Here is a 24,752-nt window from a genome sequence, read left to right as displayed (position 1 = left end):
GGCCCCTAATACCATGGCCATGTTTGTGATACATTGTGGATCCTTTATTGTGATGCGATTCCACCTATTGTGATCATCCGTTGTGAAATATTGTAATTCTGTATTGTGATGCATTGTGATTCTTTATCTAACATGGCCCCTAATACCGTGACCATGTATTGTGAAATGCTGTGATACTTGCCAGTCAACACACCAGCCTGCTCGTTCCCAAGTGATTCAAAAATCCTTGTTTAATCGATTGACGACAACGTGGCCTCTGCAACGAGAGATCCGTGCCCAGATACCTCTCTTCTTTTTCCGTCAGTGGCGGAAACAGGGAAATTAGAGAGCAGGATGCAACAGTAACTGGGCTCGGTCTTTTCGCGTTCCCGATGGCTCTTCTGCGCTTGCAGCTGCCACCACGCGATAAGGGGATTTCACAATATCGAGTTACGAGCGTGTGCAAAGTCGTTACATCGGGGTCGAGTGCTCTTCGAAGGCCCTTTATTCCGTGCGAGCACTGCTAGGAGCAGCCACCTTTCGAGACGTTCTTCCCACTTCTGTTTGCGCCCTCCTTGTGACACGGTTCTTCGAAAAATCGAGGACCCTCCAAGCGAACCGGTTCACGATAACACTGCTCGTTTTGTTTCTTCCCGATCCGTGGCTGGAGTGCCGCGTGGAGAACCGAAGAACAGTTTGCGAGTCAACGACAGCTTCAACGCGATATTTATTAACCCCTCACCGCCGAACGAACCCTCCCCTCGTGAAATAGATTGAATCATTGAACATTAAGCTCGTTCGAGTCCCATCAAGCTTTCGTTTTCGATCAGATCTTCAATGTCGAGTCTTCGAGTATTTCTATTTCGGTCGAAGCATCGCCGCTACTTTAAGACTTGAGCTATCCAACATCGTGATTAAAATCTATTTCTTCCCCCGTCGGGAAAATATACACTACCTAGTCGTATTTAATGACACTTTGTAACGCGGACGGTTCTATTCAAGACCGTGGCAGGAAGTATAACGAACAGTAATTCAACGTTTATTTGTGAGACTGGCCTTCATTTACCAACCCTGTGTGTACCAAGATTCACCCACCATGCGAATCGTGCGCCTTGCTTCCGTGAAAGCCATCCCTCCCGGAAGTGGACCCGCGATCGTTCCTAACAAACCTGCAAAATTTCATCTCCGTAAATCGTTTTTTACAACGATTTTACGCGACAGATTTATCAGTGATCTGATGGGAACACCTGACTTGCCACCCTTTAATAACCCCCAGGCTTACTTTTCACTTTACCCGCGCTCTCTGCGATCCTTGATCCGCGAGCAGTCGTTTCAGGCGCATCCCGTCGGATCCCCTTTCGCTTTATCGCGTCTCGATCGCCACTTCCGCGGGTCGATTCCTCGTTCAGGGTGAGAACGATTCGATAACGCTCGTCGATGTCTCGTTCGGTTAAGATGCCCAGCACGTACCCACGCTTCGCCCCAAGGATAAGTACTCGCACGAACGCCATCCCGACCGTATGAATATGCAATTTTATATTCCACGGTCCTCGTACTTCCGACACCGCCTACGCTCGCGGTTTTGCAACTTCTGCCTCTGTGGAGTCATCAGCGTCGCGACGGCGGCGTTAACCAACGTCGCTACCCTCGGCTCGTATAATCTTCTCGCCGTTGGCGTTCGAGGGGGTTGGGGGGAGGCACCTTGATTTTTCCCATGAATTACGAGCAAGCAAGCCAACGCTCGACCCCGTGATCCCTTTATTTAGCCGCTCCTCGGCTTTCAAAGTGTCGGATACGCTCGCGCCAACGGGCTGACTTTGTCTTTTAACTAGCCCCCGGCTTTCCACTTTCGAGTTGCACGCGAGTCTTGTCTTTGTGGGCGCACCTCTTCAGAAGTTGAAACGAGTACAGTTTCCGCCGGTTCACTTGGGGCGACCTGGGATTTAATAATTGTTCTGTTTTAAGCCGTCAATTAGTGCAAGCAGTGCAAGGGTTGCTTTACTCGCACCGCACGAGTTTGACCAAGGGCTATCTGCAACCGCTTCAGGTGAGAGGATTGTCTGACCAATATCGACGCAATATCGCTTAGTATAGGCGATAGGGACTGGCTGTCAGAGTTCCAGCGCTACTTTGTGCGCGTTACAACGTCAATCGGGCGACTCGTTGATTCCCCTATGATTAGACGAAACTCTCTGACTAATAATGATCGAATACCACTTTGCGTCGATTGTAGTCCCTGATCAATGACTGACGAGTGGGTTTGGTTTACGAGCCGGTGCAGAAATTAGACAATATTACTCCATTTTGCGGACGTAATATCGTCCGGCTGGTGACTACCCGATACCACTGCAGGAGTGAGGCATTGTCTGACTAAACAATTTCTAAAGGTACCCTGGGTTGTGGCATTGTCTGACCGACGACAATGCGATACACTTCGAACTCGTGGTCCGACCACGGACGGTGTAATACTACTTCAACCTTGTGTCGTTTGAATAGAGACGATGTAGTGCTGCTTCGGTTTTGTTTGAAGAGAATTACTATTATCCAAATCGAAACGGTGTAGTACTGTTTCAGGTTTGTATTACTGTCTGACTAGACACGATGTACTATCCCTTGAAAATTGTATTATTGTTTGACTAGCAACGTTACAATATCACTTTGCGTCTGTTACAGTGTCTGGCAGGGGACAACAATATCACTTCGTTCATCTACAAATCGTTTGACAATGTACGATCGAAATCTACGTTCCGTCGCATAATGTCTGACTAATAACACATCAATATCACTTTGCTATACATTTTTTAGTTAATTCATGACCAACATCATGTCACTTTGTGGCGAGATGCCTGACCAGTGACAATCCAATATTACTTCCAACCATTGCCCGACCAATGCCTGACCAAAACCACTCGTTTTCCCTAGAAATGCAGACCGCTACGACATTTCCATCGTCATTTCGCAGCCAAAAACCAGCGGAATTCGACAATCTCGAGTGTTAAAAAGTTCCTGAATGGGGAATGAAGAAACAGGTAGTATCGATCCACCGTCGAACGTTCGCGGGTCATTAGTCGAATTCGAAAAACATTCTCGTCGTCCCGGACAAGCGGGAGAGTAACGAATGACTCTGTCAGACAGGGGTGCATTAGCTGCTACAAAAATATGCAATTTTACGGTTGTACGTTCCGCTGCACCGATACTCTGGCCCGGTATCATTCATTACGGCGTGCGGCCGCGTACGGCTCGCACTCGAGATCGTGTCACCCGTGATGCGAGGTGGATATTCGCGCGAAAGCATAGACGTAGCTTTACCTGAGCCCGAATAATTCATCAGCGCGGGATTAACGTGCAATATTTATCAACGTTACCTCGAATAATCCTCAACCTTCGGTACTCACTTGGCATCGATTTCGTTAATCTACGAAACGGGAAGGAGATTTCTCCCCTTTAGTTCGTCGAGTTAACATCCGCGAGAATGAATTATGGTTGAGGAGAGAACAAGGGGAAGAAGAAACAGAGGAAAGGTTTCGATTTGACAAACATTAATCCAGAGCTTCGAGAGACCGTTGATAGAGCTCTCAGTGGTAGTTCGTCCCTCAAACGTTTTACGGTTTACTCGAGGGACCGTTTATTCTGACGTCGATAGGCTGAAAGTCGCTATTTTTTCCATCCCCGCAATTACCACCCTGGTCGGTGCTCTATAGTCATGCATAAGGCCACGGTCCAATTATTTGCTGGTTGAAGATGCAGCTCGTAGCAGGTATTAACTGTTAGAAAATAGCTGCCAACTACGTGAATACATCTCTTTCCAAGTCTTGAAAGGATGGCTAGAGCGAGTATTATTACGACGTCGAGTAGTATATGTAGGTATATAGTCACACACTCTTGCCTGATTTAAGTTCATTCTACCTGCCGACAATTTCTACGTAAACAGTCGAACTTCCTTTAACTCTGTTCCACAAAATGAACACCAAATTTCATGTTAACTAATGAAACAGAAATAATTTGAACGATAGAAGAATGTTATCACACCTGCTTAAATTTCTGGGTCTCTGACAGGCACTGTCGGCTCTGGAAGTATCACACCGGAATTATTAAACTTTCAGGGAACCTCGTGAAAAAAGGACGGAGGAATTTTTCGAACATTCCACCACGTTAACGTTTCACGACCGCGGCCAATCTCGCTTTATTGTCGAATCAACGCTATCACTTGCCCGCCGAAAGTTCACCGTGAAAATTGGGGGTATTAATTAATTAACGGCAGCCGGGAAAAGCCAATCTACGGACGAGCTCAATATTTAAACGTGATGCGCCGAATGCGCGGTTCTGGCGAGCATTGACAGACGGATGAGCTCAATGGTGGAGGTGCCAGAGCGAGGCTAAATTTCGCCCTTTGTCTACCCGAGGCTCTGTTGCCGCATCAGTTGCCCATTCGGGGGAAACTTGTCCGAATTAGAGCCAGCGTAACCGGAGGACGCATTGCTCGGCACGACGCAATGAAAATTGTTCTGTTTGCCTCGCTCTAATTGCGCTGACATTTTTTCGCGTAATGCCAAAGCACGGCCGGCAACGATATTAAATTTTTACTTTGTTCCGTCGCGGGTGGCTCTCCTCCCCTTCGCGGCTAGTTAAATATTTATCGTCGTGGACCGTTTTGTTTCAAACGGGCGTACGAGTGCCTCGAGGAAACCACCGTGGCAGCCAATTAAAAATTTTCGTCGGTTCAGCTTAAATGAGATCCGTGGGGAATCAGGGTCGATGATGTTGCATCGTGATTATTTACTGACGGGGCTTACAAAAACGAAGCACGAGAGGGAGGCCTGCCGATGTCGGGAACGAGTTATATGCGAGCGCTGAGATAAGTATTAATTAATTAATTAATACCTAACGTTGCACGAGAAAGAAATCAAATAGAATGAAGCAAACGCTGCACTTGCAGAGCTATAAACGGCTAGTTATTTCAACGAATTAACTTTCGTTTCGCCAGGGGAAAGGACGACGCACCGTCGATGCGAGAGACCATATTTATCAGGCTGATCGTAGAGACGGGCCCAGGGAGGGGAGCCAATTAATTCTCGAGGCGTTCTGACAGGGGACCTAACCTGGATACGATCCGTGACAGAGAGGGGGGCATGTGACAGTTTTTCTACGGACACGGGTGAAACGACAACAATGTCGACACGACTCGGTTAGCCTCGCGCGACGTTGAATTCTGATGGACTAATTCCTGGAATGGAGGCGCGCGATTGCGCGAGCAAAGCCGCGTAATAGCGCCAGCGTCGCGTTTGCGAAATCGAGCGTGGCCTTCCACTCGGTGCGCCGCTCGATTTACCGCCGGTTCGTGTCTTCATTTCCATCCACCAGCCTCGAAGGAAGGGCTGGCGCAATAAAGGAAACTGTACTATCGATACGGACGGCTCGAAGAACAGGCAAGCGTTCTTTGTGTACCATGATGCGGAATAGATTCCCACCCGGGGCTGGCCGTGCCTTAAAATTGCAAACACAGCGTGCGCCGATCGCTGTTACAGTTTAAACGACGCTACTCCAAATGGAATAATTCCTTGATATATATTGGACACTATTTATACGAAAAAGATCAATTATTCTTGTTCCAGTAGTTTATGGGAAATTCAGTGACTATTTTATGAAACATAAGTAAGAGAAGTTCTATAGGTTACATAGAAATTGAAGGCAAATAGCTTTGGACCGAACTAAGCAAGAGTGTCTGCCCGTATATTGATATGTACTACTCGACGGTGTAATACGTTGTATTTCTACAAAGTCTAGGTATATATCGTTTAAGTGACCATTTTATGAAGTAACAGTAAGAGAAATTGAAGGCAAATAGCTTTGGACAGAACCAGGCAAGAGTGTCTGCCCATATATTGATATGTACTACTCGACGGTGTAATACGTTGTATTTCTACAAAGTCTGGGTACATATCGTTTAAGTGACCATTTTATGAAGTAACAGTAAGAGAAATTGAAGGCAAATAGCTTTGGACAGAACCAGGCAAGTGTGTCTGCCCATATATTGATATGTACTACTCGACGGTGTAATACATTGCATCTCTACAAAGTCTGAGTACGTATCGTTCAAGTTCCTGTTTTCTTTGACTAGCTCTTGAAATGAATGTGTACTTATTAATAATTGAGTGCGATGTTTGAATAATAAAAAGCGGAAACGCAGAGGAAGTTGGCAGAAAAATTCCAACCGGGGAAGTCAAGTTTCCTTTTCACGGTCCTTCAGCGTTCCCCGTCCCTACGTCATCTCGTTACTCGCGTAGGAAGTGAAACGCGGCACGAAGATTCCCAGAAAAACGTCGGGCAACTTTTCCACAGCGGATTACCACCGTTGCGAAATGGAATAACTTTTTCCCCTCGTTGTTAAGCCGTTATCGTTCGTCTCTTTTATCGTGGAGTATTTTAAATTACGGTCTTCGCATCGGCCGTAAAACTACAGTCTGCCAACAGCGCGGGCGCGCGGATAGACGAGTGAGTGCATCGGGAGGGTTGCGGCCCCCTCGTCGGGGCTCCTGTAATTTCGATGGAAAAAGGACCGCCTCGAGAGGGAAAGAGAGACAGAGGTAGAGAGAAAAAAAAAAGTTGCAACAAACTTCCGAGTTTCCATTAAACCGCATCGCCGGAGACGAACGTACGATCGCGATATGAAAGAGGAACGAAGAAGCGCCAGCGATAAATGACAAAGAGCGGGGAAATGACAAGCAGATAGACCGCTCTTCGTCTTGGAAATACCGCAGAGACTGTAGAACTTCCATTTCCTTTTGACGAGTTGAAAATCTACCCGGATCCTTCGGTAATTGCGGGATTCAAAGGGACGTGACACGGTCTGTTTATAAGTTCAGTTTCTTCCTTTATAATTTTTACTGACATTTAATAAAAACTTGTAATGAGCTCGGTACACCCCGCCACGGGGCCAGAAATGACGGAAACTAACTTTTATCAACGCGAAGTCTACGAGAATTTTCATTAAAATTTTTTTAACAACGGTAAGGGTCATTTGAGTCTACGTGTCCTATTTATCCTTAAACTAGTTCTGAAATAACTTCGTGTAGGTGACGAAGTTTTTTTTTTCAATCTAGTTTTACGATGTCTTAAAGCATAGTGGCTCTTGAGCATAGTGTCACCCAATTTAAAGACTCATACTGCTTAATTTCGCTGAATTTTAATGAATTATATTTCGGTAGGATGAATTGTGCAAATGAACTGCCCGAATATGACCTGGACAAGACGTTTCATTAAAATATCTGTGACTAGTGGTAGAAGCTATTCAGGTCTGACTAGTGATCGACATATACTACTTATCATTCCCAAACTTTGCTTAAGGTTATTTGAAATGGACATTGACGTATCTTCCAAGGGAATTCGGTACTATTCGAGGAAAGTCTATCATCTTCCAAGTTACCTACTTAAATTTCACATAGAAGCCCCCATCAATTCCCTTTCTTTAACAATTAAAACATTATTTAACAGCAAAATGAGTGGTAAGTAAGAAACTTTCCACGCATTAAATTCTTACTTTAAAAAAAACCATGTTCAGCACCCTCAGAGTAGCTCGTATGGGGGATTCCCCTCATCCTGCTGTCTACTCGGAAAATCTCGAATAATCATCCCCCTGTTGGATCCCCGGTAAAAACGGACAATAAGAAACAGCGAGTAGATCGGGCACTTACCTTTGTGCGGTATTAGCGGCCAGGGATGTAACGGGGAGCCGGCAACCAGCCAGACACATGCCAGCAATACTCCGAACATTTTCACCCCCATCCACGTCGGACAGACGGAAACTTCCCTGCTTGTCCTCTTGCCGCCTCCTCCTCCCTTCGACTTGCTCGTTCACGTTGCAGTACGTTGTTCCCTTCTACCTCCCATGAATCCCTACCACCCTCTTTGTCTCTCGCCCTCTTCCACTTTCACCCTCTAACCCCCTGCGCCCTGTAACAGGGTCCCTTTAATGTCTCAAATTTCCTTTTTCTTCCGCTCCCCTACCTCTTACTCCCACGATCGCTCTTCCCTCCGCCTCTTTCTCCTCTCCTCAAACTCTCGCCGTAACCAACCCCTTCCGAGGGGGGTGAACACTACGGGGGTTGGGGCCAGACACGGATGTAGCGAGTCGCGCGACCGTGCACCGTGTCACCGACCCACGTTATCAAACCGGCATCATAGTCCCGGCTAACTCCACCCCTTCTTGCCGTTGCTCGTCGGGGGTGGGAAACCCCCGAAAACGTCTGTCGCCCTTTTCCCTAAAGGATATCGCACTTCACTCGCGATTTCGATATTAGGGTGTCCTAGCATCCCCCGTCGGGGGTTAATTAATAGTTTCCAGCTATTTATGGGCTCATTGTTCGCGACACGAACCGTTTTTCGAACCATAGAACTTGGTTTTTGGTATCTTCTAAAACGTTTCACTTTTCAACAGAACCTGAAGGGATCTTGTTCACCCTAAGATCACGTATTGTTCAACGGAGCTCCGGGTCTCTATGGACCGTGCATTTTCGGGAATACGTAGCCCTCATCCAGGCCGCGTTTGTGCGGATGCTCTCGGATTGGAAATAAATTCCACTTCGAGGGAGCGCAGAGTGGAAAGAATAGGATGCACGGGACGACTTCAGGGAGATACTCCCCCGCAATGGATTCGCGAACTGATCTCCCGGGCATCCCGGCCAAGTCGCCGCAGACCGTTAGAAGCCACTGTTACAGCCACAGGAAAGCGGTGAGTTGTGCCAGGCACTTAGGCTGCTTCGCGTCTTCATTATTTTTAATGGAGGAGTGGACGGTCACCTTCCAATCTCTCTGTTCAGACTTGGCGTTTGTCAAGTTTTGAGAAGGTTTCTATATCGTGTGGTGTCTCTTGTTGGAGGAGGGTTGTTTTTGTCTTGATGCTGAAGACATCACAAGGTCGGGTTAAGTTAACTAGGAACGGATCGACGTGCTAGGATATGGGTGCACTTTTGCTACATTGCTCTGGATGTCCCTGCAGTTTGTCTTGAATAATCTCTGACAGACGCCTCTACTTCATATCAGCACTTATCAGTCCACGTACATCAGGGCTGATCGAATCCCGCCACTACCACTTGACAGTGTCCAAGCTTCGGTCAGAGAACACCCCAAGAACATAAGACCTCTTGACCTAGGCATCTTCTTAGCTCCAGTCCAGGTGTCTACCAAAGTCTGTCTTCATCCCCACACTTCTTCCAACGATACTCGATGAGACCCTTTCTTGATAGGGCTATCTTTTAAAGGAAGTTTAATCGCTTCCTCCGAATTGATGACACTTTCCAAGGTAACAGGGGTGGGACATATGTAAGAACTTGTTGCAGCGTGACTAGGATACTTATTCAATCCTCCGTAGCTCCCGGGCCACCGCGGAATTGTACGAGACCGTGCTTCCTTTCGCGCCAGGATGACGGAGATCCTCCCCCGGCTCAGACAAGGGACGATCGTCAAAGGGAAGCGCCGCTGGTTCTCCCCTATCCTCGCAGAATCGCATCGCGCGACGCCAGGAAACCCGTTCCTCGTCGTCCCTTCCCGTCCCTCGCCGTGGATATCCGGCTTTAATGAAATACTTCGCGTGGCTGACTGGTTATTAAAGCGGCGTCCACAGCTCAAAGGAGCCGCTGATGATCAACGCCTGGACCTCCGGCTTCAACGAATTACCTTCGTCGTCCTCTGCGCACCTGGAAAAGGACAAAGAAACAGATTTCAGTTAGACGTCTAGAGCAAGTATAAAAATTTCCAACCGTTTTAACCATTTTTTCTAGGCTGCAGGTCTGTGAAAAGTACAAATTTTCATTAAAATGATTGTGGTCGATGGTAGGGTTCACTTGAGTCTGACTCATTATTGACCTATACTACTTATCATCTCCTCGGTTGAAGAATGAGCGATATTTGAGAATTTATTCTGGTTCAACGGTACAACTGATCTTCTTGAGACTTTTATCATTCATTTAACGCATCACTGAGGCGTGAAAAATATTTTTGTTATGCCGATGATGTATGCTGTGTCGAATAGATAATTTATTGAAAAACATGGTGGATATTTCTACGGAACGATATTTCTACTTAAAATTGAACCAGCTAGAAAAATTAAATATTTTTATTTTGTTTATTCACTCAATAGTCCCAGTGAATAAATCAAATTTATGTAATTGTTATCTTTTTAAATAATTTATATCTGCATTACCAGTAAAATTATAAATTTTTCCAAGTCTCTCCCTGATTTGCTTTTCGCGCCTATGTATAACCCGTGAAATATTCGCAGGTTCATCGATCGGCTCGCAGTCGCAGAAGTATCAAAAGTATTTAGCGACGTTGCATTTTAATTGGATGCAAATAAAACTCCTACCGCCCAACGAGCGCCGGTTCGCTTTTAAGAATGTTTTGCGCTGGGCCGTCGTCGCTCCAGCTTTTTGTTTAATTTTCGGAAAAATTGACCCGAATTTCCACTGGAAATTAAACGAAACGATTCGGCGTGTTTTGCCGTACAAGCATACCCGCCGTATCGAATTTTCGATACTGCAATTTGAAGGGAAATCAGAAAATACCTTTAACGAGGACGGAAGGAACTGGAAATGGAAAAGTAGATGAAACAATTTATCGATAAATTGATGCACCACCGTTCTCGCTCGGAATATAATGGAAGGTATTAGGATATTAATTCGGAACAATCGTCACCCTGTTTGTTACACTCTGATACCGTTGAATTAATTAGCCGCTCGGGTCACGCTTGAATATTTCGTCGTTTACAGTTACTTGCACTCGTGCATTGTTAGAGAAATCCAATTAAACGAGCGATTCATCTTTGTCCAAACGGAGGAACGAGCACCGTCTCGACAGTATTGTCTAACTTATTTTAGAAATATTGTCGCCCCGTTTCCCAACGAGCGCAATTACGCTTGCTACGTTTCGTCGATTCATCGTAATCGATCACAGCGAGCGTAAATAATTTATCCCATTTGGTTCGCGAATGATCGATTAATTTCTGTTTACTAGGGATAACATACGAATCGTAATTGAAACACGAATAGGTGACGTCGAAATTTCACTCATTAAAATAGCATACAATAGAGGAGGAGAAACTTTATTCTATTAAATTCTTATTGCATTGTCTCCCGAGGCTAGGTGAACGATAATGTATGCTTATCACTGTTTAAATAAATTATTTTCTGCTCATTACCCGCTATATTCGGCATTGAATTTTGACGAAACAATGACGCATTGTTATCGTTAGTGTGTTTCCCTCTATGAATCAAATTCAATAAATAATTACGTCTATGAGTATGAAACAGACGCGATGCATAATTCATACATTCGCGAAATCCGTTTCGACGTTAATTCTCAGCCACGGGGAAATCGAGACAACCACAACAGCGTGCTGGAAAAATCTACATAGACGTCGCGCTGCCGGCGATAAGGGCATTGTTTTCGGTGCAATGGAACCGTGTTTGCGTCTCCTGCAGATAAGAAAGCAGAAGAATGCTGTTGTTGATAACAGGATGCCAACGTCTTCTCGTTAACCGAAACAACAAACAAAAGACTCCGCTATCGTACGAAGAGAAGAACGAAAACGCTAATACTGGGACACGACTACAGCGTGAAATCAGTTGCAAATTATTAGTTGAATATATTTTTAACGTTCTCATTTTTCTAACTTCAAAATGACTTGGAATTATCTATTACAATTGCTCTTGATTTTTATCAAGGATAAATCCTAGTCATAACAAAATTATGAACATCTTTTCATTTTATACTCTACATATTTACAACACTGATTCACCCAGGTTCAGAATTTTATTATTTTCGTCAGTATCCGGTATTAGAAACGTAAAATATCTGCCGATTGCGAATGTGCTAATTAATGGATTTCTTTGTTTAACTGCTTGCTGTCTGCCCCGAAAAATGGCAGTCCGGGGCACCGAGATGCCCATCCCCATTCTAGATCAAACAAAGCCTCTTACCACTGATTGATGATAAAGTAAATGAACCAGTGAGATCGTTAGTAATGTAAATAATTGCCCTTGGAATTATTGAACATGCCATTGGATTTGTTCTTTCAGGGGCTCTGATTGCAAAGTGATTTGTACCCATTGTTCGGGCAGCTTATTCTATTTAACGGCGCGACTACAAACGAGAGAGCCTTGCTTACGGTAAATCAGTTACTGAATTTTAATTGCAAAGCTTCAGCGCTTGTTTTCGTTGGCCCCTTTATCGTGTTCTCGCTATTTATCACCTGGTCCGCGCCGAACCGCCGGCTTTCATCTGCGTCTTTCTTTAGTCACGCGCCCCTTTGCATACCGATTTACATACCCTCCCCTAACGAAACGCAATTAACAAGTTAATGAGCCACTTTCGATACTTTTTGCCATGGCCGAATTATTTTTCTTGTTCCTATTTCGCGTTGCATTTAATTATCGTTAAAAGGAGGGACTCGACAACGACGACGACAACGACGACGACGGAATGTCGCTGAATTTATTGCCCGTGCTCGAAAGACCGGAAAAATATCCTTCTCTTTGTACCGCTGATGCAAAAGTAACGACTCGCTTTCTTGTAATTACCGCTGCAAAACGCTCCCCCGAGAAAAAGACAAACTGAAAAAGCTGTTAATCTCTTTTGTCCCCCGCTGCATTCCTTCTCCGCGATTCCGTGTAAAGAATATGGGGTCACTGTTTTTCACTGGTCTGCTTGAATTCAAGGGCCCGGCTCGCAACCGACGAGAAGAAACCTGAAGAGAATTGGGTTTCATTCGAGACGATTGGAATACATATTTCCGAGGACAATTCGTTGCTGTGTCGATGCTTCTCGATTGAGCTGAAGGGATTGGAATCTTGTCTTATGAATGGAACGAATATGAGGTATCGAAATTTATCTTTAACTTTGTGAAAGCAAATATGAATAGTGAAAATAAGAATTTGACGTGGAAAGTATAGTTGACCTTTGTTGATATCTCCTGCAATTTAAGAGTTATACGTCACTTATCTAACTGGTGGAGACCGGTTTGATCTTCCCTTGCGAGAGCTTCATCCTCGGCTGACAACTCACTTTGCCAGAAGAAAGCGTCCCGATTCTTCTCGATTCGAACGATATATTTCAATCCCCCTTTGTCAATGGTCCCTAAAATAGACGTCGACTCAGAGGACCGAGGAATACGCGGACGGGACGGTTTTTTTCCGCCGTTGTCAGGCCATTCCTTTCCTGAAAGCTCGACTTTGTCAGGCGGCGTCGATCGCGATAGGAAACTCCGCTTGAAGAGCGCGCAGCCAAAGGACCGAGCGCGACAATAAGGCGCCTTTCACGCGGTCCACTTTACTGGACGCCACTTGCTGGTTCACGGCTTTCCTGCCTCCTTTTATACGGACCACTTCGCCGCCACCGTCGCTGAATGCGGACCGTTCGCTCGTAAAACGCGCACGCCGAACAAATAACGCTGATTTTATTGCTCACACATTCGCGAGGAACGTGTACACACCGACGGAGTCAACAATGCGTCCTACATTATCGATCGGATAGCCTGTTATCGACCGAATCAACTGTTGATCTGCCGATCGAGTTCCTATTTATCCTACGAGCCGTCTTTTGCGCGGGAAATTCAAATATTAATTATGATTTTGGCACTGTTTGTCTGCTGATATACTAGAGAAATAAAGCAATTACGGTCACTATTCGTACGAAAACAATCTAGTTGATCCTTTTCGTCGAATGGATAGCTCCGGAAACGTGAAACAGATTGTTCGTTGAATTTCCAGAAAAATAGGTAATTGGACAGAGTTGTTCAATCTGTCCCGCAGCTCTGTAATTTTCCCCAATTGTTTCCAGGCTTCTCGGAGTTTGGCGTTCTCCCCGAGGGGAGCGCGCTCGCAATCTCTCAACGCTAACAGCTCGTAGGAACGGAATTTAAGGATTTACTCCGCTGTCGATCGGGACGCGGCTTTGAAAATATTATGTCCCCGTAGGGTTAAATTGTTCGGGCGAGACGCCGACGTCAACGAAGACTCCAAGTTCGACGGGAAATCAACGCCCCTCCGGTGAGTCACGTCGCTGGACAGGAGAGAAATTGTGAAGTTCGAGACGAATGAAGCAGCCCCGGGTGCCTGTACTCCAGTAGCGTTCGCCAGCGCAGCAAAGTCAACCGATTCGCTCGGTGCCAATTATTTGTGGACGCGCGTATATTGGGGCAATCGAACAGTGATAAGGATCTTCTACATCAAAAAGAAAATATTGTTTAAATAAGAGATCGAGTGATGTAAAAATATTCACTTTATTAACTTTTTATTATTATATTCAGCGTACACGACTCTGAATCGGAGTCCACGCGCACGACTTCCTCGCAAACATATAAAAAAAAAATAAAAAAAAATATACATGTCGAATTGAGTAACCTCCTCCTTTTCGAAGTCGGTTAAAAATATATGTACTTAATTTCTCTACCAGTTTGCTAATTCTATATCATGAAGCGAGATATTTTTTAGCAATGGAAAGCAGAAGGGACTCAAGAAGACAATCAAGAAATATACAGCAACACCTAACCTCAAAAAGGTATTATTAAAATTGAACCTGAAGCTACCTTTATTCGGGATTTAACTGCGGTGCCCAAAGTGACTCGGGCGAAAGAAATAAAAGAAGAAATATAAAATCTAGGGGTTGAATTTTTTAACACGCCTTCGTAGCTGCCTCAAAATATTTGAAAGTCGTAATAAGAAAACCTTCAGCGTTTTCTAGACCGACTGCTGAAAAAAAACTCGCCCGGAGAAGTGGTTAAAACTTAGCTTCACAACGTTGATATTAAAATCTATCCTCTCCGTGACCTCGTTACTTTCTAAGCGCAACGATGCAATTTTATTTTCTTTAAAAAAAAAAAAAAAAAAACAAATCCGTGAATTTGTTTGTTACACAAATCGACGCTTCCCCTCGTTTCTCCTTCTAAAAGTATTAAAGCGGTGATATCGGAAAGCAAATACTTCAAGAGATATTTGAAAGGGAACGTTTAATGAGGAACGTTTCGCTCTGTACAGTGTATCCGAAGGAACAGCAGGCGATACAGAAGTTACACTTTCTCGAGAAATTGAAATTTAACTTTCCCCGAGTCAGACAAGACCGGAAATAGAATTTGCGGTTTCGTTTACCGGAACTTGTTCCGAGTTGAATAAGTGAAAATTTAATCATAAATCAAGCAACCGCGGACCTACTTGCCGTAGACAGGGCTGCAATGTTTCCGGCAATTTAGTAACGCGCATGGGTGAAAGTTTAATTGCAAATATAACCTGATTACAACTTCCATAACTTTAACCTTTTTATATCCTTTGTCGCCGCAATTGAAACCGATTTCCCGAATCGTCCGCTTCTTATAGATCCAATCATAAACAAACTAATAGCATCAGATTATAACTCTATTGAAACCAAGTAAGACTTCTTCAAAGAATTTTTGCCTATCGTGAAAACTAACCAAGTTACAGCATTGCCTCGGTTATTGAAAAAAAAAATTCTCTACCAATGCCCCACATATTAATAATTGAAAAAATTTCAAATGCTATGCGGTTCGTCCATTCAAATGGCTTATTTCCGCGTGCACTTTGTATTGTCCAGCAGAAATAATGCACGGTACTTATTTTCATACAGTATTCCTGTCATGCGCAGATCTTAATGTATACGTGGGAACGCGGAAACCAATTTGTTTCGATGAAAAGGCAGAGATAAATTAAATAATATGTTTCCTGAACACTGCACTTGCGAACCTTTTCAAAGCTGTGATACATATACCGGTATTTACGTAATTAGAGCACGTTCCCTCGAAGCGCAAACACGTCCTCTCATTATACTCGATACAGGATTTTATAAATTCCCGGCGTAATGAGATCCCGCAATCCTGGCCGGCTCCTATCTTCCCCGGAAAATTAGGAAATATTTGCGAGTGATGTTGCGCGATAATAAATTTAATGAGGCCGGCCCGCGACGCGATAGCGGAAGACACCTGGAATAAATGAAAGCAACGCGAAAAAAGACTCTTTTCCGCTTTTCGCGAGGTCTGCTACTCGTTTTTTTTTTTTTAATCCTTTCAGAAGATAAAGTAGGAACCACGTTACTCTTCTAGCTGGAGACTGGTTCTTCATTATGAAATAATTACTTTGCAAACCGTATGAATAAGTTATACGAATTCAATAATGGGAACCCCTGGATTTCACCTGGATATCAGGTCCTCTTCGAGAATTATACTAAGAACGTTATTTTGTTATATCAAAAAAGGTTACTCGTTAAATATTACTTTACCTCGAATTATTAGAGAAACGAAAAAATTGATACTGTAGTTACGCCAATGGAAATCTAGCGACAGCACGAAAAACCTGATACTTACGCCTATGAATATATGATAGACTTCTTTTAAGAAAAAATACCTCAGTGTCCACACGGTTTAACAATTGATATGGGGTGTCAACTACTACATTATAAAAAATTTTTATTGACAGTGTCGACCAGTGGAGTGTCGCGTATAACTCTACACGGTCGAGCTATAGGTAAATTACGAAACGGTGGGAAATTTCAAAACAGTGACGGGCCATCGTAACTTCACGCGTGCATTGTAACTCTAACGAGACACAAGAGCTAATCGAACTTTCGACACCCGAGCCATCGTTCATCGAAACTCGATTACGCGAAAACTTTCGGTCAAGCACGTTGCTGGAAATCGCCACTTATCCAGGGGAAACGTGAATTCCCGAGTAGGTAAAGTTAGTGCGTGGTGCGGTTCGGGGGGTAACGGGTGGTGAAACGAAACACCACCTCTTGAAAAATTGTAACTCTCGGAGCACGGCGTGTCTAGCTTCGCGCACGAAGAATTTTTCGATGACGGCACCGGGAGCTCGTGACACATATTCCGTGACGGATGTGTGCTGCGCGACATCAAAGCGCGGGCCACGAGTGAAATTATTACGTACGCATTACGAATCACGAAGCGTAAAAATGTAAAACAGTTCGCGTCAACTTCAGAACGTCTGCGGAGACGTCGAGGGGCGCCGCGGGAACGTGGAACGCCCGCCTCTCGCGTATAACCGTATTTTCCATTGGGAACGACTTTGACGAGCAGTGAATTCGAAAGCGCAAATAACGGAAGGCGAACTCGAGAACGCGGAGGAAAAAATACGGCAGCCGGGAGATTGAATTTTTAACGCAAAGAATCGCCGAGTTCGGAGGAGACAAAATTTAAAGAAAAACAAAGCGTCGGGAGCAGAATGGAAAGTAATATGGACTCAAGATCATCTTGACGCTTTTGTTTCCTTCCCTCAAACATTTTTTCACTCGCGTTTACAGTACGCGATTTTGTTCTATTTCCCTGGCTTTCCCTTCGTTTTCCCCCGAGATTTCATTTCCTTTCTTTTTCCTACAGAATTTTCCCTTTTTCCTATTTTATTTTATTTTTCCTCGAGATGTATCCAATTTCCCAGTTTCCCTTTCTTTTTCTTACAGGGTTTTCCCGTTTTCCTATTTTCTTTTATTTTTCCTCGAGATTCATCCAATTTCCCAGGTTTCCCTTTCATTTTCCTACAGGGTTTTCCCTTTTCCATAACTTTTCCGTCATTTTCCAACAACGTTTACCGTATTTCCCATTTCCTTTACATTGGAAACTCACTCTTTCAAATGAAAGCTGAATTAAAATCAATATTTTTACGTCTAAAATTGGTCTGTATTTGTTAGACAGGACTAATGAATTAATTTAGTTAATCGAAGAACGGCATAGCGCAAAAACCTAAAGTTGTAGTGATTTTCTTGTTCCCGTCGGCCCTTGTCGTTTTATTTTTATCGTCCGAGGATGGTCGCGACGTCTCGAAGGGTTTCGTGAAATACCAAGCTTAGGAGAAGCTAAGCGTGGCTCAATTTAATCTTGACTGTCCACGTGTACTGGGCTAATCCGGGGCGCGTATATTTTTCTGCCCGATCGTTATTCACGATATATTGACACGCGGTAAATTGACTGAAAGATATTTCTCCGGGGATATTGCGTCGATGAAGACTCATTCGAGGCACGAAAATGAATTTTTCTCGTGATTGACTTTCAACAAGCAATTTCACGCTCACCCGTTCGCGTGAAAATTAATAAGAAAACGTGCAAATCGTAATCGATAAAATGCAGGACTCGTCAATATTAATCAAATTTGAGGCAGGTAAAAATTAATAAAAAAAAAGAAAAAAAGAACAGAGTAAATGGAAACGAATGGACAGCAATACAAATGAAAATTAATGAGAACACGTTTGGCGTGTACATTTTAGGAGTTTGATGAGAGTGTCAGTGCTTTCAAAATTGACGAAGCCAACCGAGTCGCTTCTACGGGCGAATAAAATGTTCAATTTGTCATCGAAACACTGCGTTTATTTAAATTAAACGAAACGTTGCTCGCAGTCGAATTTATTGTCCTATTTTCTGGATACTTTCAGTAACGCAAACCGAGCATGAAGAAATGCGAATCGTTGATTATTTATGTCTCTATCAATTTCGATAAAATTACGATTGCCTGTGCTGGCGCGTGTGGCATATTTAATTCACTAGAAATACGAACTGGAAATTAAATTCCATTCGCTCGGGCGTAATGTTTGCGCAACTCTTTCATTATGAATTACAGAATTCCGGTTCGAGATTAAAGGGAAACTTTTTGTAGACAGTGGAAACATCCGTCCAGCCATGGAAGAGCTTGTCATAAAAAACGTATCGCACGTGCTCGTGAAATGTATATATGCATTAAACGAAAATCAACGAGTGAAATTAATTGCGTATTTCGATAAGATTTACTTTTAATTCGGAAATACATGCGCCGTTCGTGCTTTGAACGTCGTGTTTCCGCTTAATGAAATCGGCAAACAGTTTTCGAAACGTCGCGTCGCCGACAGCTTCCATTTTCCGTGCCACGGGTGGGAGTTGAATAATCCTTTCGGAAAAATCGCCGCATATTTAATTATAATCCGCGGATTTGTCCCGCAGCATTTTCGGGATTAACAAATTGAACCGTGGGGTAACATATGTGTAGCGAAAATTTCGAGATTTTTTGTACTTTGACAACAAACAATGTTTCCTTTCAAAATATGTGTATTCTGTTTTAAATTAAAACATAGTGAATGGACTTGAAATTTTCTATGGTGGGGAAAATGTGACGAGGCAAAATCAGTTCTAAATCGTCGGAAGAATTTTGGGGGGATGTATGAAGCATTAGCAATAATGCAGCATAGCGAAACGAGTTCCGATGCCGAGTTATCGCGATTACGCTCGCATGTTTTATTTATTGCGGCTGTGCACCCACCTGGACTAATTAATACGTCTGATATGCAGATGGCCGAAGCTGCAGAGGCACGTTTAAACAAAACGACTTTCATACTCGCCGCTAGACATCTACTTTTTGCACCTGTTTATAAGAAGAGGCTTGTGGGAAAGAATTTTTATTAATAATGCAAGTGCTCATTTCAATTTCACCAATTATTACTTCCAATAATCGTAGCATAGAAACTAGAAACTTCAAAACTTGTTTTATTAACAATTTTTATTAATAAAAATTCGGTGAATATCTTAGTCAAAATTAAATGGCATCAATGCCTCATATACAAGAGTCATCATACCAAATTTCATGATTTTCTGACGAGCGACTCCCGAGATATAAATTAAAACAGATGCGAGTTTGATCTGGGAACAGACTCGACTCAATTGGGCCACTTGTGTCAAAGGGCCCCTTGAGCTCTAGAAACAACTCCTGGTAGGGGACCGTATATTTTCTGCACTTTTCGACTCAGAGTACTTCAAAAGATAAAACAATTGAAAAAACGAGGGGTGGTCGAGTTTCGACCGATGGCAATGCTTCCCTTTGTTGTATCCAATAACAGAGAAAAAGGGAAACCCGTGACACCGCTACAGTGCTGATCGTCTTTTTTACACGTTTTTCTCGTTTCGTTGCCCCTTGCTTCCCGAAATGTAAACTGAAGCCGTAAATGCGAACGCGACGACGACGTTCCACACCGTCGAGGAAACAGCGTGCCGTCGTGTCTCGTTCGATGGTCGCTTCCGTTAAACGAGCGTCCGTACAAACGGCGACTTAATAAACCCCCGATATCCGGCCGTGCGCTGACTTTCGCCAGCTGTTTTGCATGCGCCGCTGGGCCGGAGACCGGTAGTCGAATCCTTCATTTCAGCAACAATTGCGATTAATTCCAGCAGTCGTGAAGCCATTAGTTAGTTTAGTGAGTTGGAATCAAACACCATAGCGCCTTAACGAATGCTAATTTTGGGAATTGAATGGCATGGCTAGTCTTCTTAGTATCTAAGTGGACTGCTAAGGCATAAGTTCTCGACACTTCAGACCTCATCACCTAGGCTCTCAACAACTGGGCCCTCATCTTCTAGGTCCTTATCAACTAGACCCTTACGATTCAGATCCTCATCACCTACACCGTCTTCATTCAGGCCCTCAACATCTAGGCCTTCAACATCTAGGCCCTCATTATCAAGGCTCTCAACATATAGGCCCTCAACATCAAGGCTCTCAACATCTAGGCCCTCACTATCAAGGCTCTCAACATCTAGGCCCTCAACATCTAGTCTCTCAACACTTAGACCCTCAATACCTAGGTCCTCATCACCTAGACCCTCACTATCTACTTTTTCACTACTTAGGCTCTCATCATCTAGGATCTCACCGCCTAGGCCTTCATCATCTAAGCTCTCCACATCTAGCCCACTATCTAGATCCCCATCACTTAACTCTCCACCATCCAGGTCCCCACTATCTTGAACCTCCTCACTCAATGTCCCCATCACTAAGGTCCTCGCTGCCTCATCGATAAACCCATTAGCTACGAACAGTTGCCTCTACTTCCCGTATCATATCTCCCATCGCCATCGATATCAAGTGCAGATCACGACGTACGCTCCGCCTCCTCCAAGTGGAAGATACGATCTCCCAATTAAAAACGAAACGACGAATCAGAACCCCGCCGAAGGTGGTTGACAAGTCCCCCGTAAATGGAACGTCGCCTCTCGCCCCCTGTTCGAGGCTCTCTAATTCGCGAGGCAGCCCACGAACCACGGCTACGTGTAACGCGTACATGACGAGAGAAATTTCCGCGGTCGTAGGTGGGCAAGGGAAGGGTGGCAGGCGCAGGGGAAGTCGAACACGAGTGGCCGTGAATGAAAGGTACGTATATTCAGCCACCTGTAGCAAGATATTGCTTCTGTCTTATCGTAAAGCAAGGCGGATGGAAAATAAACTGCAAACCTGCGCGTGTGTGTTCCGCGTCTCGGCCAACTGAATGGGACACGAGTGCGGCTACGGTAAGGGGTGGGCGAGGGAGGCCGCGCACCCCGGGATTCAATTACCCCAGAAGAAGACCAGAATTTTGTATCATCCCTGGGCACGGCTACAGATTTTCAATGAATCTTGTCTGATTCTACGTGACCGGTAGGCCGAGTTAGTTACACGACCGAGACGACCAATTGCCTTCGTTTTCTACATCCCCCCTCCTGTTCCCCGTCCTTTTCCTCGTCGTTTCATCCATGTTTCCTTACAGTCTCCGTGACTTCTGCCACTGCTTCTATTCTCCGTCCATCCCAGTGGACACTTCACTTTCTTTCCTCGGAGTAATTTGACAGGTATTGATAAAGTTCTCGCGCAATAGCTTTCAACTTATACTGAGAAATATTCTGAACATTTAGAACGAATTACTGATGATCTAGGCAAGTAGAATTTGGGTAGCGAGGGTCTAATTGATGAGGATTCGATTTGAAGAGGGATGCGATGATATAGGCCTAGGTGGCAAAAATAGCTTTTATGGTGAAGATATAAATGGCAGAATTTTAAATAATACTGACCCTAGTTGACCTCGCCACAACATCTTTTTACTAAAAGATAGGGGGAATTGCGACCCCGTGCACCAATGGCCTTACGCAATGGTCTAATAACGCTCCCCGTTCGTGCTCATGGTGGCGTTAAATCCATCGAGGTCAAATACGCGAAACCGTACTTGACAGAATTTTAAATAATACTGACCCTAGTTGACCTCGCCACAACATCTTTTTACTAAAAGATAGGGGGAATTGCGACCCCGCACACCAATGGCCTTGCGCAATGGTCTAATAACGCTCCCCGTTCGTGCTTATGGTGGCGTTAAATCCATCGAGGTCAAATACGCGAAACCCAATTTGTGTATAAACAGGGGAGTGTAGATTACGCTGGTGGGAGTGTAAAACTAAAATTGGATTAACTTCGCGGGGCAACAACGTCGGAATTAAGATGGGCGTTTAATTTGCAAGTGGAGATTATTTCTGAAACATCCTAAACATAGAATTAGGTTAATTCGGTAGCGAGCAATTTACGAGGATAGCAATGTTGAAATTAAGGAGCGCGTTTCGCTCGATTACAGCTACGGTTTTTCATTCTTTATAAAATTAACATTTTCCAGACGCGCCGCCGCAGGGGATATTCCCTCGCCGCTCGCTTTTATCGTTCTGGGTCTCGACGTAATCTTATATTTTACTCTATGGCGTAAAAAAAAAATAATATCCGCGAATATATGTGTACCTTATTAAGGATTCCGGGAGCTTATTAAAATAACACCTGCGCGGAACTTGGAGTCTCTCGGTCCGGAAGATCATCCTTTGGGAAATTAAATTTAGAAAATAAAATCCATCGCCAAAGAATGCCAGGCTCCCCAATTCATTAAACTTTTCCTCGACGGAGATACCAAACGATTACGTGACACCAAACAAGCATCCTCCAATTATAGATCCATGTATCTTTCCCGAACTTTTCCATTTTCGCAAACTTTCTCCACGAGGCGAGGACAAAAATGAGACTCGCCAACTGAACGAATCGCCGGAAGAAAAAGAAACAATCGCCCTGCCCGAGGAATCGCGCGATGATCTTCAGATCTAACGATCAGAGTTCCGCGAAGTACGATTAAAGAGAAGTTCCCGTTTAGTTTCCACGGGAACTCGCTACTACTTGATTCATACCTGCGTAACGGCGATATGTCTTTCGATTTATTTCCTGAGAGGTACTTCCATCCTTTAGAATTGACGAGTGCCGGCTTGGTGAAAGAAAATACAGAGGCGGAGAATCCGCAAGAGCGATTGTCGAAAGAGTACTGTTGAGGAGGTTCGTGGATGTCTGGCTGATAACTTGAGAGACTAGTGTATGAGTAGTGAGGACTTGTACGATGGGAATCGACATGATAATGAGCAGGGTTATGAGAACAGGGATGCTATTGGGGCATGAGTGATGGGGGCCTGAATGTGGAGGGCCTAGGAAATGAGGATCTAAGCAATAGGAGCCTAGGAAATGAGGACCTAGCAATTGAGGGCCTAGCAATTGAGGGCCTAGCAATTAAGGGCCTCGATAATGGGAACCTTCATCGCTAAACTTCCTGAAACCCACGTCTTCAACATCTCAGTAACTATTTATTATCTAGTTTCTCCACGTCATCTATAACTTAACTATAGATCCGGTTCGCTTCTCAAACTCTCGTCATTGTCATCCAAGTGGCTACCACTAAAATGATCAACGATTAACTTTACTATTTCCCACGAGAATTGCTGGTCTAAGGCACGCTGTATTTATCCAATCACACACGCCGCTTCGATTACCAATATCCAGTCATTTCGCGAACAGTCGGCCCTGTATAATTTCAGTAGTGAAATTTATTTGTTTGGTATAGCAGCCGAGCATGGATTGGAGATTAATTTTGTCAACTGTGTAACAATTTGCTATCGTGATAACGAATTGATTTAGCGGAAGAACAGCAAGACAGTTCAATTCCAGGAATATCGCGACACGTTTTCCGTCGGAAATTGAGTCGCGGTGAAGGCGATTAATTTTCCGCTGTCCCCGATCATAGATCGATTAATTCCATGCACGGCTACAAATTCGAGCATCATATCGATTCGATTTAAAATACATATGATTATCGCTGTAAGATGAGATGAGATTTTTAAATACGACTAGAATTCGCCAGGCTTTTCATTACGAACTCACAACCAATTACTCGGGCGGTTCTATGCTCAATTCAAAACTCGTCAGGACCACAATAGCCTATTGTTATTTAAGCTAACCCCTTCTGGCAATTTGCATGAAGACATTGAGCGTCTTTTAAATTGCCTGACAGCTGGCCGAGCTCCCACGGAACGACCGCAGGAAAACGAAACTGTCCTGCTAGAAATGATAACACGGAGTCGGTAATAATATAATGTAGAAGACCGTGACTTTGTCGTACATCGATAGACGACAATTTAAATGAAATTGTTAACTACGTGACGAAGAGGGTAAAGTAGAGCGAGGTTCTAGGCAAATTAGAGGGGAGCTTCATCGAATGGGTTCTTGTGAAGTATACCCTCGTCATGTGAGGTGTTGTCACCTCAGTCCTTTAGAACTAGGTCTCGATGTCTAGGTTTTAATCGTGTAGATCCTCACTACCAAGGCCCTCATCACTTAGGCATTTGTCATGTAGGCCCCCAGCACTTAGGTCTTGTCATCTAGGGACTCATTATCTAGGTCCTCAACGTCTACGCTCTCACTACCAAAGCCTTCGCCACCTAGGTTTTTGTAACCTAAGCCCTCATCATCCAAGTCCTCACCACCTAGGCTTTTGCCATCTAGGTCCTCAACACCTAGGCCTTCACCACCTAGGCCCTCACCATCTAAGCCTCCATCATCTAGGCCTTTACCACCTGGACACTCGTAACCTAAGCCATCACTATCTAAGCCCCCACTACCTGAGCCTCCACTACTTAGGCTTTC

The 24,752-nt window shown here is 44.3% G+C and overlaps 1 protein-coding gene across 1 annotated transcript in view; it reads right to left on the bottom strand.

Moving 5' to 3' along the window:
* Positions 1 to 24,752, bottom strand: part of LOC128880217 (disintegrin and metalloproteinase domain-containing protein 10-like) — a 188,755-nt gene that overhangs the window by 160,598 nt on the left and 3,405 nt on the right. Inside the window, exon 2 of the mRNA XM_054130046.1 lies at positions 7,671 to 9,671. Within this exon, the coding sequence (XP_053986021.1) occupies positions 7,671 to 7,761 (91 nt within the window). The 5' untranslated portion in view covers positions 7,762 to 9,671. The remainder of the gene's footprint in view (positions 1 to 7,670; positions 9,672 to 24,752) is intronic.

Source organism: Hylaeus volcanicus, chromosome 7, assembly GCF_026283585.1.
Source record: "Hylaeus volcanicus isolate JK05 chromosome 7, UHH_iyHylVolc1.0_haploid, whole genome shotgun sequence".
Lineage (NCBI taxonomy): Eukaryota > Metazoa > Arthropoda > Insecta > Hymenoptera > Colletidae > Hylaeus > Hylaeus volcanicus.
This window is presented reverse-complemented; position numbering and strand designations above follow the sequence as displayed.